This window comes from Mustela putorius, unplaced genomic scaffold, assembly GCF_011764305.1.
Source record: "Mustela putorius furo isolate JIRA1106 unplaced genomic scaffold, ASM1176430v1.1 tig00000228_pilon_pilon_pilon, whole genome shotgun sequence".
Classification (NCBI taxonomy): domain Eukaryota; kingdom Metazoa; phylum Chordata; class Mammalia; order Carnivora; family Mustelidae; genus Mustela; species Mustela putorius.
Genome location: NW_025421322.1, coordinates 32,500,687 through 32,518,415, shown reverse-complemented (window position 1 = coordinate 32,518,415; position 17,729 = coordinate 32,500,687). Strand labels below are relative to the sequence as shown.

Genomic DNA, 17,729 nt, shown 5'->3' with positions numbered 1-17,729 from the left:
GGGTCCCCGTCTCCCCGGGCTGCGGAAGGCGGTCCGAGCGGGGTTGGAGGGAGCCCGCAACCCACTGGCCTGGAGACTTAGAGCCTTCTTCATCCTTTTGGGCCTAAACCTCATCTCCACAACCGAAGCAATAACAGGCTTGTTTCGCTGACCTGGTTACGTGTCCTAAACATGCTTACAAACACACCAACACTGTGCAGGGTGATGGGATTAACGGTCACTTACGTTGGCTTGAACTGTTTGCCCGCCAGACCGTTTCCGATCTTCCTCTCATCTCTGGCAGTCTTGTACCGTTCCGCCTAATTGCCCACTTACTGTAAAAGTGTCATAATTAACATTTTTAAATCGAGAGACTGTCCTGGATGATGGGGTTTCTGCCCTGGAAGAGGGGACAGTCTGGTGAAGGGGCAGATGATTTGTACATAGTAAAAGCCCCATTCCCAAGTGGGTATACTTAACCAGTATTCCCTCTTCTCTAAAGCAAGAGACAAAAGAAATTGGGCCAACAGCAGTAAAAATTAAAGGAAATCTTTGCTTCCCACCCATGTAATCCTTAGACATTACGAAGGAAAAATGAAAACCTTTGTCCACATAGACGTTGTGTATGAACATTTAGAGCACCTGCTTTCACAGTAGCTAAGAAATGGAAACAATCCACATACTCGTCAACATTTGTTAATGGATTAACGAATTGTCAGCTGGACATCGGCGTGATTCCGTTTATTCCCCGGCCCTAACGTGTTCTCACTCTGATAAGAATACTTGGCAATGCTTTGTGTTTCCAGATATTAATAACAACTCAGACCCTGTGACCAGCCGGTGTCAACGTGATCTGGTATTCCCCCTTCCACAGTGCACTGTTACTCAAGGAAAGGGCCAGCAGTCCTTTTGTAAAGGACTCGGTGAATCATTGCCCTGTACTCTTGGGGACCCAGCCTCTCTTTTGGTTGGTGGGTTATCAGATAAAAATACAGGACATCCAGTATTTTATTTGCTAAATCTGGCAATCCTAGTTTCAGGTCCAAAAACGGAGGTCTGGAAACTAGGCAAGAAATTGTAACTTTTTATTGAGGCAATTGTCCTTAGCCTTCCAGGCATCAGTCCTTGTACAGATTGCATAGTGCCCTTGTTGGCCGCCCATCTGGATTGTCCTCAGGAATGTCGTGTTCTGTTCTCCATCTCCAAAGCCCTCCATGGATGTGGACCACCGGCCACAACTCCAGCTTTGTCTCATCAAAACATCTGTCCACCTAACTTCTTTTTTTTTTTTAAAGATTTTATTTATTTATTTGACAGAGAGAGATCACAAGTAGGCAGAGAGGCAGGCAGAGAGAGGAGGAAGCAGGCTCCCTGCTGAGCAGAGAGCCCAATGCGGAGCTCGATCCCAGGACCCTGAGATCATGACCTGAGCCGAAGGCAGCAGCTTAACCCACTGAGCCACCCAGGCGCCCCTGTCCACCTAACTTCTAAAGTTAAATGCTACCTTACCTTCCTTGTTTCAAGAATCTGACATCCCAGTTTCTATCAGTTAGCCCAGGTCTAGAACAGCATCTCCCATGGTCAGCCTTGGCCTTGTATTTGTCTAGTTTAGAACTCAGGGTGATGCTGGCCTCGTAGAATTATCTCAGGAAGTATTCTTAATTTTTTTTAATTGTCTTAAGTTTTATAGAAGCGTTTGGGCATACTGGATATTATTTTTCCTTAAGTGCTTGGTAGAATTTATCAGTGAAGACATCTGTGCCATGGATTTCTTTGTGGGAGGGTTTGAGCTACATATTCAGTTACTGTAGTAGATACAGGGCTGTTTGGTTTATCTGTGTCTTCCCATGTGAGCTCTGGTAGTGTGTGACTTTTAAGGAATTTTCCCATTTAATATAAGTTCCTGAATTTATTATTATAAATTTATTTATATTACTCTCTTACTAGCCTTTAATACTATATAATCTATATGACATGTTTTCATTCCTAATCGTGGCAGTCTACATCTTTTCTTTTTTCACTGATTCAGTCTGGCTAGAAGTTTACGGATTTTATTTTTTTAAATATTTTTATTGACTTTTTGCAATTGTTTCTGTTTCCATTTCATTTAGTTTTGATATAATCTTTGTTATTTATGTTCTTCTGCTTACTTTGGGTTTAATTTGTTCATTTTTAGTTTCTTAAGGAAGAAGCTAATGTTTGAGACTGTTTTCTTTTCTTTAAGCATTTAGTGCTATAAATTTTCCTCCAACTTCTGTTTTAGCCATATCCCACACATTTTGATATGGCTTTTCATTTTTTGTTCTGTTCAAAATACTTTATTATTTCCCTGTGGATTTCCTGATGTCCAGTTTTTTTTTCCATATTTTTTTTTCTGGATTTTAGTCATTTTAGGCTGGAGTTCAGTCTTGTCCCTGTGACTCCAACATGTCTGGAACCTGAAGTCCATGTTCCTCTTATGATTAAGTCCTGGTCCTTGTTCTCTGCCCTGTCTACTCTTTGGTTTCAGGAAGCAAACTTCTTTATATGAAGGGAGAAGCAGACTCCCCACAGAGCAGACAGCCCAATGTGGGACTCGATCCCAGGACCCCAGGATCCTGACCTGAGCAGAAGGCAGATGCCTAATAACCGAGCCACCCAGGCACCCTGTCCTTTGAAGTTTTTAAGTTATGATTATCCCCATAGTTCTCTACTGCCTGATGAGTCACACCATGCAGGGGGTTCTCTTTCATTAGTATACTATTTGCTAGAAGTTGAATGTTTGTGTTCCCCCATATTCATATGCCAAAATCTCTCATTTTTTTCTTCTCTTCTTTTCCCTTCCTTCCCTTCTCTTTCTCTCCTTCCCACTGTCTTCTCCCTCCCTCCCTCTGTTTATGTGTTTGTTTGTTTGTTTCCCGGGGCGGGGGGGGGGGAGAAAATCTTAAGCAGGCACCACACCCAGCGCAGAGCCCAACATGGGGCTCCATCTCACAACCCTGAGATCATGACCTGAGCTGAAACCAAGAGTCAGATGCTTAACCGACTGGGCCACCCAGGCACCCCTCATATGTTGAGATCTTAACCCTCAAAGTGATGGTATTAGGAGGTGGGCCCGTGGGAGGTGATTAGGTCATGAGGGGTAACCCTCATGTTTGGGATTATTGCCCTTCTGAAAGAGGCCCCGGAGGCCTAGCTTCCTCCTTCCACCATGAGAGCTTCCCATCGGTGGGGAAGCGGGCACCCCAGACACCAAATCTGCCCGTGCCATGATCTTAGACTTCTAGCCTCCAGAACTGTGAGAAATAAATATTTCTTATTTGTAACCCACCTAATTGATAGTATTTGTGTTATGGTATTCCAGATGGATTGACACAGTTCACTGTGCAAGTGTTAAACGTCCCGCAGCTCCCTGGTGGCAGACACTATCTGTGCTCCCCCTCCCACCGGTAGTGCTGTCCCCATCGCCCCTCAGGCGGCAGACTCTGACTGCAGAAGCCCATCTTGGTTAGTATCTGCATTCACATTCCACTTTCAGTGTCCACCCTTCCAGGTTGGGTTCCCCAGGGAGCAGACCTGTTGATGGAGATTAGTGTGCAGGAGGTTCACTAGGAGTGTTAGTGGAGTGGATAGGGAAGGCAGCAGCAAGACTGGCTAGGGAAGGATGCTGGGCTGTGGTGCATTTAAACAAAGGCCATCGCTCACCAACCTGGAAACTGAAGGACCTCTAAACTGGGAATGGACCTTTCGATTTTCCCAAGGTAGGGTGAGAGGGCTGGGCTCTTAGAGCCCACATCAACTGTCATTGGATACAGGCTTTCCTGGGAGGGACCACGACGTTGATTGAGGTGTCTTTTCAGCCGAGGGACTTGCAAAGACAGTGGGCAGCTGAGGGTAGACTGCTGGCACAACTCCTAGCAGTGAGAAGAACTAGTCCTTCAGTTTTAAAGGAGGGAACTGGGCAACATAGCATCCACCATAGCCTGGAGCACCCCTTCCTCATCCATTTATCTGACAAATACCTACTCACCTTTCAAAACTCAGCTCAGGCTTCTTCTCCACGGTGCCTCTTGTGATCTTCCTCCTGCCACTCAGTAACACTGATCACTCCCCCCTTTATACTTTATACTCCTTGTTCTCTCTGTGTTCTTCTGTCACGGCCCCATAGCCCTGCACGCATGTTCCTTCATGGCACTCTACATGAATCACTGGGTTGGGTCTAGTATGGCTAGCGGTGTTTTGTTATGATGACCCGAGTCCGTCATGAAAGGCAGGGCGAATGAGTAATTCTATTTTTAAAAGTGGCCATTGAAAACATTAAAAAAAAAAGAAAAAGTAAATGCTGCAAGAGGTGACCTTCTCCTATTTGTCACCCCTTTATCTCTGTTACATTTCTGTTTCACAGATATATTTCAGGGTGTTTACAAATTCTGTGAAATCTGCCCTAAATATACACTACCTATTTTATTCGAACCCAGTGAGAAATAGAGGGCTATTTAAAAAGCATAGTAGTATAAAGCTTGGGAATGAATGAATACTTCATGATTGGCTCTGACAATACTTCATTATTGAGAACTTTGCTCAATACACTGAAAAGCTCCGTAGAAACAACGTGGCCTGACAACCGCCAGTACGCCAGAAACCTTCTCCTTCTGTTCTCCTCACCCCACCCCAAAGAGTCATTTTATTGCCATTACCTTAAGTTGTTAAAAACCCAGTCATCCCATGGCATTGAAAAGAAGCGTAGGCTGGCTTATGAGTTTTGATTAAAACTTTGGTTGGATTCCTTGGTACCATTCCAATTAGTGAGATAAACATGAATCTGTGTTTAAAGTGTCCATGTTCTTCTCAGCCTCTGTGCACCCTACAGGTCTCGGCTAGCACCCTCTGTGGATGAGACGCTTCTCAGAGCCAGATCGGGTCAGGATTTTGCTATTGGAATTTTTCCAATGAAAGCACTGTGTTTCATAGAGTACTTGGGCATGTTTTTCTACCACTGGGGTAGGCGTGGCAATACCGTCTCTCTTGAAACGAGTTTAGGGTGACATCCTAATGCTTCCAAAGCATCTTTAAATCCCTGGAATGATTTCTTATCAATGCAGTGATGTATTATGTGGAGTAGGACTTTCTAAAGGTGAGCAGTGCTCCTGGGAGTAAAGGTGAGTTTGGTCTAGATGATGTGGTGTGTGCAACTGCAAAATGCTTTCCTGTTGACAAGCATTGGAACGCTGTTATTCCCACCGACCACGTACATCGTCTTCCACGTTTCTTTCTCAGGACTCATTTCTTCGCTGATATTTGTCATTGCAGGTGGGGACAGCGTTGTAGAACAGCAGTTTCCCGAGTGCTATAAATGGGGGGGCCACACAGTGGTTTCTGTAGAAGAGCTCAGGAAAGTGGCTTTTATTGAAGAGCTGAGGAAAGGGAGCTCCAGACTTTAGCAGTACTGCCTTCCACTGTGATTCTCCATTTTGTCATCTGTCCTAATTGCATAGAACGTTGCTGTTGGACAAGCTTCCCTTTGGTACCGAATCACCTGTTGACCCTCCTCTCCTGTGTGTGTTTGCAAATTAGTTATTCATGCAAAGGTTCCTCTACTCCCACCCCTTTTAACTGATAGTGATTTTTATCATCTTAATTCTGGTGGTTAGGAGATACAGATCAATGTAATTCCTTCCTAATATCTACATGCCCCTGAAAGGGAGGAGTTGACAATTGCATGAAAGTGATCAAATTACACAGAAAGTAGCATAGTGGGAAAGGTTTCTTAATTTTAAGAAAGGTGTAGCAAGAGAACATAGGAAGGATATTTGGTGTCTGTAGAGGAACATGCTGGTATTTACGGTTGGACAAATTGGAAAAGCCTCTAAGAATGTAGAGCTGGAGTGGCCCATGATCCCTTTAGTGTTTCTGAGACCCAGCCGCTCCCAGTGGGTTGCACAGATGCTGACGTAGCTGTCCCAGGCTGGACACTATGATGCTTTAAAAAGATGCTTTCAGAATTCCCCTGAACACATCGGACTGAACCATACTTACAGATGACGGCTGCTGTGGGATTCAACTTGGGTTTATATCTGCAATATGAATGTTCCTCTAGGCCTTCCAGGGCAACTGGTGACCCAGGGAAAGAATAAAATGGATGTTTATGTGTCAAGTTATAATCAAACAGCCAGATAAAATGCATTTTCCTCCCTTGACAAGAGTATCTTTATAACAGCTCAAAAGGCTACGTTTACTCCTTGGGTTCCATGCCAGAGCTGGGGGCGGGTAGGCAGGGCATCTGGGGAGAGCTGACTCCTGGCCCACCCCTCCCTTCTCTTCCCATTCCTGGCTCTGTCCTGTCCCTCAAGCCCCTGTGTGAAGGTGGATATTCCTGCCTACATCCCCATCCACATTTCCAGAAAAGAGCTACTCCTTGGACGTTCCAGGGTGTAGGGATATCTTCAGGAATGAACCGGGAGAAACAGCCAGTGTTGGGCGTGGAGGTAGGCTTGGGGCCCGTTGGGGAGAGAATTCTCTTGTTCTTCTACCTGGGACATGTTCTAGAAGGAAAGGCCTGGACTCTGGACAGACACATCCTTCTGGTCCCTTTGACTCCAGGTCTGATGACATCAAGGCCCCCCAAAACCCAACCCTCTACTCCATGGATTAGTATAGTTCACGTTACATATACCCCACTGGTCACTGAGAGTCTTATTTGTAGTAGTGAATAATTCCTGCATTTCCTTAGGGTAGCTTAAATAACACCGATTGTGCCATCCCAACCCCCCATTCCCTGCCGCATCCTTACTAAGAGAATTCTTGGAGATGATTACAGAGACAGCTAATATATGTGACTTTACACAGCAGCTTCACAGTGCCTTCAACTTGGCTGTACCCACAGATTCATGATCAATTGATTTAAGCTGTTAGAACCAACTTTGGTAGTGAGATGTGTGGAGAGTAGTTTGAATGCCCTTCTCTTACAGGTTTGGTTTCCGGAAAGTTGTTTTCTGCTGAAGCTGGCTTGCCTGCTAGCCATGGCCTCCAGAGGCAGCAGAGAACAGTAGGCAGTAGGGCCCCCAGAGAGCTGCGGCTGGCAGGGCTGCCCTATTAGCCTCCCCCCCTGCCTCTTCGGCCTGCCCCTCCCCAGGACCTGGCATGCAGCCAGCTCTGCCAGCTAGTTGAGCCAAGGCTTGGAACAGCAGGGACATTCCCCGTGTACTGTATTTGAATCTCTGGACCATTACACTTCCCCTGTCTTTCTTCCAAAGAGCTGTCATGCAACCCTGTCTCCTACCACCAGAAATAGCAGGGGTTCAGCTAGCTGCACACAAATGATCGAGTTCGGACCTGTTTTCACTTTTTTTTTTTTTTTTTAAAGGCAAACTCCCCCTTTCAGGATGGGGCATGGAAGTGGGGCAGGTGAGCGGCTGTAAAGAACTCGGTCTTAGCTAGAGGAACCTGTACCATTGAGGAAGCCTGGGACGTCCTGAGACGTTCTTCCTTGCTCCTGTTTGGGGCGGTGTAGCATAGTGGCTGACAGCTGGTGGTCGACACCAGACTCCTGTGCTCACAACTCGGCTCTGGCACTTCCCATCAAGACCTTGGGCAAGTTATTTAACTCATCTGCTGAGTGTAAATACTCATATATGAACACACACAAAGCATTTTGGACAGTGCCTGGCACCTCATAAGCGGCAATAAATGAATCTTTATTGTTTCTCTGGCTGGACATGCAATGTTCCACTGTCCACCTAACATGTGGATATTATAATGCATTAATTATGGTTTTAGTAGCACCAGAAAACACAGGATTTGTCCACTGGAATCACGTCTTTAACTTGAGCGTGCCCTGGGAAGGGGATTCCTGTCTTGCTCTTGGCTCCAACCTTGGACCAGGGCATTGTCTTCAGCCCCTTGGTGCCCCCCTAACAGGACAGCCCCTGTGCTGCAGGGCACTCCAGCCAGAGGGCCAGAGACTCTCCTCACCCTCCTCCTGAGAATGACTCCTTTTCTTCCTCCCGGAGACAGACCGCAGGGTAGATGCTGTATAAGATCACAGTGCAATATCTAGGGTGCTTCTGTCTTTTCTCTTCACTTTTAGTGAGATTAATAAATGTCAGTTGAATGAATGGACCTTTCCTTACTGAATGGTGGGCAATGCCGTCCTAGTCTTGCCCTCTGGCAGCCAGACCCTGCCACTCTGTCCAAGTGGTCCTGTCTTGGTCTCCTTAGTGGGTCTCATCCAGTTCAATGTGATACCACCGTGGGATTCCATATCAACATTCTCAAGGTCATTACCCTCCCACTCTGTCCTGGTCCAGACAGCTAAATGTAGGTAGACCCTGTGCAAAAAAACAAAACAAAACAAAAAACAGAAAACAAAAACCAGAAAACAAATAAAACAAAAGCTCTCTGACTCACCATGGTGTCCCCAGCAGGAGGCAGCTCCTCTTTGTTCTCCTCCCCTTTGAAAACCCCTGGGGCCTGGAGGACCAACATCTAACTGGTAATGTAATAACCTCACGTGCACAGGGACGGAGATGTAATCCGTACCAAATTTTCTTTCAGTCACAGAAGATCTTATTAGACGGAATGCCGCGCACAATGACTGTGTGATTTTTTCCCTGGAGGAACTCTCCTTGCATCAGCAAGAGCTAGAAAAGCTAGAACACATTGACAAATGGTGCCGGGATTTAAAAATCCTCTATCTTCAAAATAACCTCATTGGAAAAATTGGTAAGTCTTCAGGATTTTGTGCTCACAGTTTCTTTGACATTTTGAATGGGAGAACTTTGGGGAGGGCGGTATGATTCTTAGAAGAAGACAACCTGGGTGAAAAGGAGCCATACAGGGGAAATAGACGCGGCGGCTCCCGGAAGCTGTGCGTGGACCCTCTCCTGGGGCTCCCACGCTGCTCAGTCCCCTTGCCCAAGGGTCGCTAGGGATGCCATTAAGGAGATGCCCAGGGGCCCTTAAGGGTGGGAGCACGATTGTTGACCTGCTCATTTATAGCCTGGTTTTGTCAAAGTTTGAAAGTGGAATAGAGGCCAAGCATTCATCATAGTTTTGTATTGGTCCATGGAACCTAAGCATTGTGTGCAACGCAGGTTCCCTGGGTGGCTGGTTCTGCCGTGGTTACTGTGAACAGGGATGTGCACGGCTTTGTGCTGTGTATGAGTTATCAAAGGGATGCGCACCTACACCCCTGCTCACTGCTCCAGTTTGAATGAAATGACAAGTAGACAGATCAAAACATCAGCATTAAACTCACAAAACCTTTTGGAGAAAGTGGCTTAGCCTTCAGCCAAAAGGGCTTCCTAAAACTGCCCTCAAGTTTCATCTGTCCACCTGGTCGCATGCAGGTTGGGCAGTATGTGGGCCCTGCGTAGGGCAGTATGGTCATAGGGGACGAGAGTGTGTACTCTCTGCAGGCAGGGAGACCCCAGGAGCCAGAGAGAGTGTAGGGGTGTGGCTGGCCAGGCCTAGTTCCTTCTCCCAGCTCATCCATCAGCCAGGTGGGGCCGCCCCACAATTCCATGGGGAACAAAGAGTTAAGTGGTGGAGAGAAGGGAGGCCTATGGAGTCACTCTGAGGGTGTCCTGCCACCAGATACAGGAGCATTTCCCACACCCAATAGAGCAACCTGTAGTGTAGTGGCAAGAGGAGGCACAGGTCCTGATGGGCCTGATCCCTCCCTCAGCCTCTGAAGATTGTGTGAAATTAGTTGAGGTCACTTAGCCTTGCGGTGCATACGAGAAACCATCCCTCAGATGATAGCTGCTACCATCGCTGTTAAATCTGTCATTTACCCAGGCTAGACACATGGAGGTAGCTGGGAGCTGGGGGAAAGGGATGGGCTTAGTGTCTAGGAAGCAGAAGAACGCCAGCCCCTCTGGGCCAAGGCACTGGAGCCAGAGGTCAGCTTTTAGGTTGTGTCTGAACTTGCCCTTGTGATATGCAGTGGTTCTCAACAGGGTGCTTGACAACCTCTGGAGACTGTTTTGGTTGTGACAGGTGTGTTGGGGGGGAGGGGGTGTGCGACCACCTACACTGCACAGAGACATTGCTAACCCTCCTGTAGTACAAGGACGCCCCCCCCCAAGAAAGAACCGCCCCCCCCCCCCCCCAGCCTTAGTAGCCCTGAGAGACTCTGAGCGATAGGAGATCCCGGATACCCCTGAGATCTCATCCCTGAGGCTGAGAAACCCTGTGGAGGTGGTTGCCCCTGATTTGGTGGATAATTGAAAATTGGTCCTCGGGTTGCAAAAAGCCTAGAATTTGCATTATTTTTTTTTTGAAGATTTATTACAATTCTTTACATTTCTTCAGATAATTATTTTAGGCATCTTTCACTTTACCAGAAATTAGAAACTCTGGCATATTGTTCAATTAAAAAGGCTGTTACAGAAAACCACCAGCTTTTATGCAAGGGGGCATTAGCGAGCCGTCCTAATTGTACAGATCTAAAAGAGTTCCCGAAATTTTAATCTCCACAGCTGGGTCCGTCACAATTACTAATTAGTAGCATAGTATTTCAGGCCTTTTCAGAACTGCGAGAAAGCTTAAATTTTTGCTTCCAAAGTATTCTTAAATTAAACACTCTTTTAAATCCTAATAATGGGATTTTTCAGTGCCGCTCCACCCATAGGCATGCAGGCGCTCATTTAGCAAGCCAAAGTGTTTCTCTAGGATTCACACTTGCTCTGGTGCCATTGAGGTAGAAGTTTGCAGAATAGTTGGCTCTTCTAAAACTCTTCCTCGCTGGGAGATGCAGATGGGCTGGCAGGTGGTGGTGGGAGGCGGGGCTGTGCTTGCTTACTGTTGTTGCAGCAAGTCTGAGCTGAGGACCTTCCGGGGTCTTGTTAAAGTGGGGCTCCAGCTCCATCCCGTTCCCATTCCCACTGATTGAACCTGTGGGGGCCAGTTCCCCAAATCTGCATTTGTAACGGCTTCCCAGGGAGCCCAAGGCCTAAAGGTAACAGAAGAGCTGCTTACACTGGGGGATGACTTTGGTCCACCTCAAGTCTGTGGGTCTGGTGTTAGCAATTGGTGAGAACTGCTTCCGGGGTGGTTTGGGCTAGAACCATAGTTTGGCAGACTCCCTTCCTGCATCCAACAGGATGTACATTTTTATCTGTAGAGCCATTTTTTTTTCCCCTGACCAATTTGGCTCATTATTCTTGAGGGATAATTTAAGAAATCCTTCCCAAACAAATTTTTTTTTTTTTCCTACCAAAAGACTCTTTTCACATTTAGAGGGATATACATATAACAAATGTGGGGAAGGAACAGGTCTTTTATTGTAGGCTGGCCATTTTAATGATAATAACATAAAAATGCAGATATTTTTGTTCGGGGGTACAGACTGCACACTCTGTTGGTCATAATCCTGGGCACATAGAGCTCCACATATCTGTTGACGATTGAATGCTCAGGTGTTGCCTGGAGAACCTTCTAGAAACATCAGGATTACTTATAATCATCTAATTGCTGAGAGAGATGTTAGTAATTTATTCTAAAATCCTCAGTTTAGAAAATGAGTCAACTGAGGCTCAGAGGTGAAGTGTTATTCTTAGGTCTATGTGAACAAATACATGATATTTTATAAATTTTAAATGAAATGTAACAATGGTAAGGGTGATGATGACCATAGCCATCCTGTTTGATCTTCCTCATATCAGTGAAAAATGGGCGGAAGGAGCATTATTTAAGTGAGGGGTCCTTTCCACGCACGTTCCCTAGCAGGGTTCCCCACATTCGTGTCCTCTTAGAAAGGACTGTTCTTTTAAGGTTTGGTATAATGATTTAGTGCCGAGCTCTGGAGTCAAATTTCCTGGCTTCATCATTTAATCTTGAACAAGTGGGTTAAGTCTCTGCACCTTGGTATTCTTATTTGTAAAAGGGAGCCAACGGTAATTTTTACCTCTTAGGGTTATTATAAGGATGAAATGATGTCATATATGCAAAATGCCTAGAAAAGTACATCGCACATAGTAAGCCCTCGACAATATTAGCTATGGCATTATTAGCGTTTTTAAATGTTGGGTGATTCCTTCTTTCTGCTCCAGCAGTCCAGTATGGGCTCCATCCTACAGCCGGTTTCCTCAGGTCTGCGGGATGACTCTGGTAGCAATCAGGATATAACTTTCTTCCTTTTTCACATCCAGCAGGAGAAAGGAAAAGGCAGTCCCCAGGCATGGGGTATAATAGATCAGTGCCTCTCATTTGACTGGGAGCCTTGATGTGCATGTGTTCTTCTCTGTCACTTACCTGCCAGGAAATGGCTGTGGGCTGGCTGGCTGAAGCCTAGACTCCTGAGCTGGCCTTCGCAAGGGACCTGCTATTGCACTGGCCCAGCTTGGTTAAGTCAAACTCCCCGGAGTTACAACTGGCTAGAGACAAAAGCAGAAGTGTGTTCTATTAGGAAGGATGGAGGAAGAAATGATGCTGCATTTGATAACCAACAGTGTCTAAAGACCTGGTGTAGACAAGAAAAGCAACATGGTTTTGATAACATAACCATACTAATGCTTAGATTCCTGATACCATTTTCACAGCAGATTATGTAAAAATAGCTTTTATCTTGAAGGTTAATTAATTACATTTTTGTATATTTCAGAAAACGTTGGCAAACTCAAGAAACTTGAATATTTGAATTTAGCTTTAAACAACATTGAAAAAATTGAAAACTTAGAAGGTAAGAATTTTCTTCTGATATTTTATTATGAATTAAAATTGAGACTTGCAACTAAATTTAAACAGTGTCACTTAATAGGCACACTTTTCAAATTAATATTTAAGTCTTTTGTTTATTAATTATTGTGATAAAAATTCAAACAATAACAAAGTACATAAATTTGAAAATGGAAGTCCACTTCACCCCTCCTAACCCAGCTTCTTTCCCAAGGGTAGAAGGTAGTTTTGTTTCATTTGCTTTGTATCGATGGGATCATACTATGAGTATTGTTTTGAAAATTGATTTCGTCTACGAAATTACCTTGTTCTTTGATATCCAGGAAATGTGGGGGCTCTCTGCCAGAATGGTGGTACACCGATTTATCTCCCAAATTTTCTGCAGACGGACATTTGGGTGGTTTCTAGCATTTTGCTATAATAAGCATGTCCACAATGAGGATTCTTTTACAATTCAATCTGTGTGCATGTGTGTTTTTTTTTTTATAGGACAGACACTTAGACATGGAATTCGTGGGTTTAAATATACACCTTTTGAAAAATAATGCCAAATTTTTCACTGAAAAGGTTGTATCAATTTACTTTTGTACTGGTAGTCCATGTGACACATTTGTACTCAAGCTCACTAATACTTTTTATAAGCTATCTTTTTTTTTAAATGGGAAGACATTGTTATCAAATAATTTTAAAATTTGGATCTCACTATTATTGAATGTCCAAATCCTTCTGATTTTTATTGAGTATTTGTATTTCATATTTTTGGGTCATTTTTCTATTGATTTATCTTTTTTTTTTAAATGTGCTCTAACACATTCAAGATATTAATCCTTTATGTATGTATGAGAATTTTGTCTTGCGTCGACTACTTTTCTTTTGTTCCAGTTATGATGCTAATACTGTTCAGAAGTCTTACATTTTAGTATACTCAACTTTATCAGTCTTTTTCTTTATAGTTTATGAATATTCTATGTTCTGGTTTTAGTTATTATATTTTTTTACATTTAATTTATCTAGTGCATCTCAAATTTATCACACAAAAGAAGGAACCAATGTATTTTTGGGATAAAGAAAATGTGATACACACACACACACACACACACACACACACAGAGGAATATTACTCGGCCATAAAAAAGAATGGAATCTTGCCTTTCACAACAACATGGTTGGACCTTGAGGATATCACACTAAGTGAAATAAGTCAGACAAAGACAAATACTATATGATCTCACTAATATGCAAAATCTAAAAAACAAAACACCAAGCTCAGAGATACACAGAAGAGATTTGGTGGTTGCCAGAGGTGGCGGTTGGGGATTCAGGCAAAATGGATGAAGGAAGTCAAAAGGTACAAAATTTAAAACTATAAAATAATCAAGTTATGAGGCACTGCACTGCATGGTGACCATAACTAGTAATGCTGTGTTGCATATTTGAAAATGCTAAGAGAGTGCGTCTTTAAAGTTCTTACCATAAAGGAAAAAATTCTGTAATTCAGTAAGGTGACAGATATTAACTAGACTTCCGGTGGTGATCATTTCATGAACTACACAAGCATTGAGTCACTATGTAGTATACCTGAAACTAATATAATGATGTATGTCAATTATCTCTCAATAAAAAATAAGGTGAATGTGGAAAATTGTATTTTTCCCCAAAATGTCTCTTAATTGAAATATTTGAAGGATTTATTTTGTAAATGATACAAAATTCACATACCATAAAACTCACCATCTTAAAATATACAAGTCAGTGGCTTTTAGTGTATTCACAAGATGGTACACCCATCATCACTAACTAGTTCCAGAACATTCCATCACTCCATACCACACCCTGTGTATGTGTATGTGTTGGCCCCAGTCCACTCCTTGTCTCCACAGATTTTCCCATTCTGAACATTTCATGAAAGTGGAATTGACAATATATGGTCCTTTTTGTCTGCAGCGTGATGTTCTCAGGGTTTATCCTGTGGCATGTATCAGTACCTCCTCCCCTTTTGTGGCTGGGTAACATTCCATTGTGTGGCTGCATAGCATTTTGTTTGCCCACTTGTTAGTTGATGAGCATTTGGGTTGTTTCCACTTTTGGTTATGAATAAAGTTGCCATGAACACTAATGTACAAATCTTTGCATAAATGTGTATTTTCAATTAATTCAGTATACACCTGGAAATGGAATTGCTGGGTCCCGTGGTAACCCTCTGTTTAACTTTTTAAGGAACTGCCTAACTGTTTTCCAAAGCAATAGCACCATTTTACATTCCCACCAATGGCTACCAAGTGCTCCAACTTCTCCACACCCTCGCCAACACTTGTGATTTTATGTTTGTATTTATATCTTTGTTTTTATAGGTGCCATCCTGATGGGCGTGAGGTGGTGTCTCATTGTGGTTCTGGTTTGTGTGTACCTAATGACTGATGAGCGTGGGCATTTTTTAATGTGCTTATTGGCCATCTGTATACTTTATCTGGAGAAATGTTTATTCAGAACCTTTGCCCATTTTCTAATTAGGTTGTCATTTTACTGTTCAGTTGTAAGGCCTATTTATATATTTGGGATAGTAGAATCTGGTCAGATATATGGTTTGTGGATACATTTTCTCATTCTGTGGGTTTTCTTGTCAATTCTGATGGTGTTCTTTGGTGCATAGTGGTGTTTTCTTAAATAGTTTTATTGAGGTATAGTTGATATACCAAACCTGCATGTATTTAATGTAAACAGTTTGTTGAGTTTAGATATTATGGACACACAGTGTCCATATGGACACACAGTGAAACCCATCACTGCAGTCAAGGTAATAGACATACCCATCACTTCTCTTTAATCTTATATCATCTAGAACTCTTTCAAATGGATTTTTCTTGTACTAGATTGATCTTCCATTTCTCTTACTCTGTATTCCTTATTTAAACCTCTTTGTCTTGTTATTCTACATTCTGGAAGGTTTCCTGTTTTACTTTGCAAGCTTCTATTTTGTGCTTTTATTTTATTTTTTTTTTAATGCCTGGTAACACTTGGTGTCTGTTCATAATCATGATGGATTTGGCTGATTAGGTGTCTGGTGCGGGCTCATTCTGTGGTTGTGAGCTTCTGTTTCCACATCCGGCCTCTCACTCGGCTGGCAAGGCTACTGGGGGCTCTGTGAGCGTGGGTAGGTCATGGCCACTGGCGGGCTTGAGTCTGGAGTACAGGAGCATGAAGCAGAGCCAGGCGAGCTGCTCTCCCACCCGACTCCCATCTGCCAATAACTAAAATTAGGAAGACTTTACTTAGGGTATGGTGGATTTTAGCCTGTTTGCCTCCTAGTGTAGAAATGGATATTTTGGTGACTCTCAAGGTTATACAGCAACAAGATGTAATTATTCATCATACGTTCCGAATTTTCATCCTCAAAACCTAAAATGCTGTCGTGATCAAAGGCCCCAAAGCCGTCTTCAGTGCTGGAACTGGGAAGATTCTGTCCATCATGGGCATTTTTCTGCATTAGAAATGCAGAATTTCTCCTCTAGCCGCCACTCTATAGCCCAATGCTGCAGTCTCCTGTGAACAAGTGGAATAACAAAATTTATTGTGTATGCATGTTTTATGATAGTACAATGTCAGTCTGTAATGTCAGAGAAATAATTAAAACTCTCACTCTTAGTTGGTATGTCCAGGACTTGTTTTGGTTAAGGAAGGATCTTGGGAGAGTTGTTTTCCTGTGTTTTGCTCTTCTGCCACGAGAGGGCAGCATCGTCACTATTGTCTTTTTGAGCTTTGGGAACTGTAGTCCGCAGCCCTCTGCTGGCCTCTACCTGGGCACTTCTTGAGAGCGCCACCTTACAGCTCTAAGAAGGAGGCACTGGGTGCAGGGTAGTTTGAGGAGGTGTTTGAGGGGATGGACAGTAGGGAGGGAGGAGGCTGCAGATCTGTCTGCTGGTAAGTATGAACTCTGTTTAGGGTTAAGGTCAGAGGAGGAAGATGACTCGTCTCACCCACTTGAGTAATTCTCAGTATAATTTTAAAGATAACATGGATTTTTGCTTGCTTATTATTTTGTTTTGCTGGCTGGCAAAAACGAGCTAGCATACTGTCTCCTCTGTTTTGGATTCACTGGGATATGATATATTGCCTTCTTTTTCTATCCCTCTTCCTTACCCATTCTAACCTGGAAGGAGAGTTGGTTTCTCAGGGTGTGAGGTTCCCCCTGGGCAAATCAACATTGTCAGTTGTGAAGACCTTCTCACCACCATGAGCCATTGAGGTGGATCGTCGAAGAACAGATGGACTGTGGTCCTCAGCTGAAGGAAGGAGTACCTAACTCCAAAGAAGAGGCTTTCTCAAGCCCGCCCAGTTCAGCAAGAATTGTTTGTTAGGATGACAGATGGGGTTTACTTTCTTATAGATAGGCCAAGCAGAAGAACAATTAAAATTTATCATCTTGAAAAATATAATGAACATTTGGAAGGTTCTTCATCTACAACATTACAGCAAAATCAAAAATACGTAAATTTTTGAACATGTTGGAGTCTTGTAAGTGTCGCCGCTTTCTTCCTTTTGTCCTTCCTTCTTTCCTGTTCTCAAAATATGCGGAGATGACTTAGGATATAATCCATTTTGCATACACAAGAGGGCAAGAACCTGAGCCGGCCTGTTGGTAATAGGATTACAGTGGACAAGAAGTAGGTGGGGAGAATGTGGGGGTTGAGGTCTGTAGGGATTGGTGACTGATGAAATGAAGGGGCTTAGAGAACAATTTAGGTTAACACTCAAGTTAGTTATGACTTGACTTGTGGCATCTGACACCAAAATGGTGATGACATTAATAGGATGTAGACATCAAGGAGGCAGGAAGGCTGTCTTGAGGAGTGGAGAGTGAGAGAAAACATGAAGAGTTCATTTTTAGACACATTGAATAGGATGTCTTGCAGGCATTTGGAAATAGGAGTATGACATTCAGTTCAATGGTCAGATGTGAGGTTATTGTTCAGGACTCATCAGAAATTGGGAACATGACTGTTGTCATCAAGAGAAACATGAGACAGAATACTGGGTCGAGGATGGAAATCTGGGATATGTTACCATTGATGGAGCGCAAAAGTCTGTAAAGGGGA

The 17,729-nt window shown here is 43.6% G+C and overlaps 1 protein-coding gene across 2 annotated transcripts in view; it reads left to right on the top strand.

Annotated features, from left to right (window-relative positions):
* DNAAF11 (dynein axonemal assembly factor 11) overlaps positions 1-17,729 on the top strand; it is a 71,194-nt gene that overhangs the window by 467 nt on the left and 52,998 nt on the right. For both annotated transcript variants that reach the window (XM_013051772.2, XM_013051771.2), the window contains exons 2-3: positions 8,512-8,679; positions 12,563-12,640. In XM_013051772.2, coding sequence (XP_012907226.1) covers positions 8,512-8,679; positions 12,563-12,640 — 246 coding nt within the window. The remainder of the gene's footprint in view (positions 1-8,511; positions 8,680-12,562; positions 12,641-17,729) is intronic.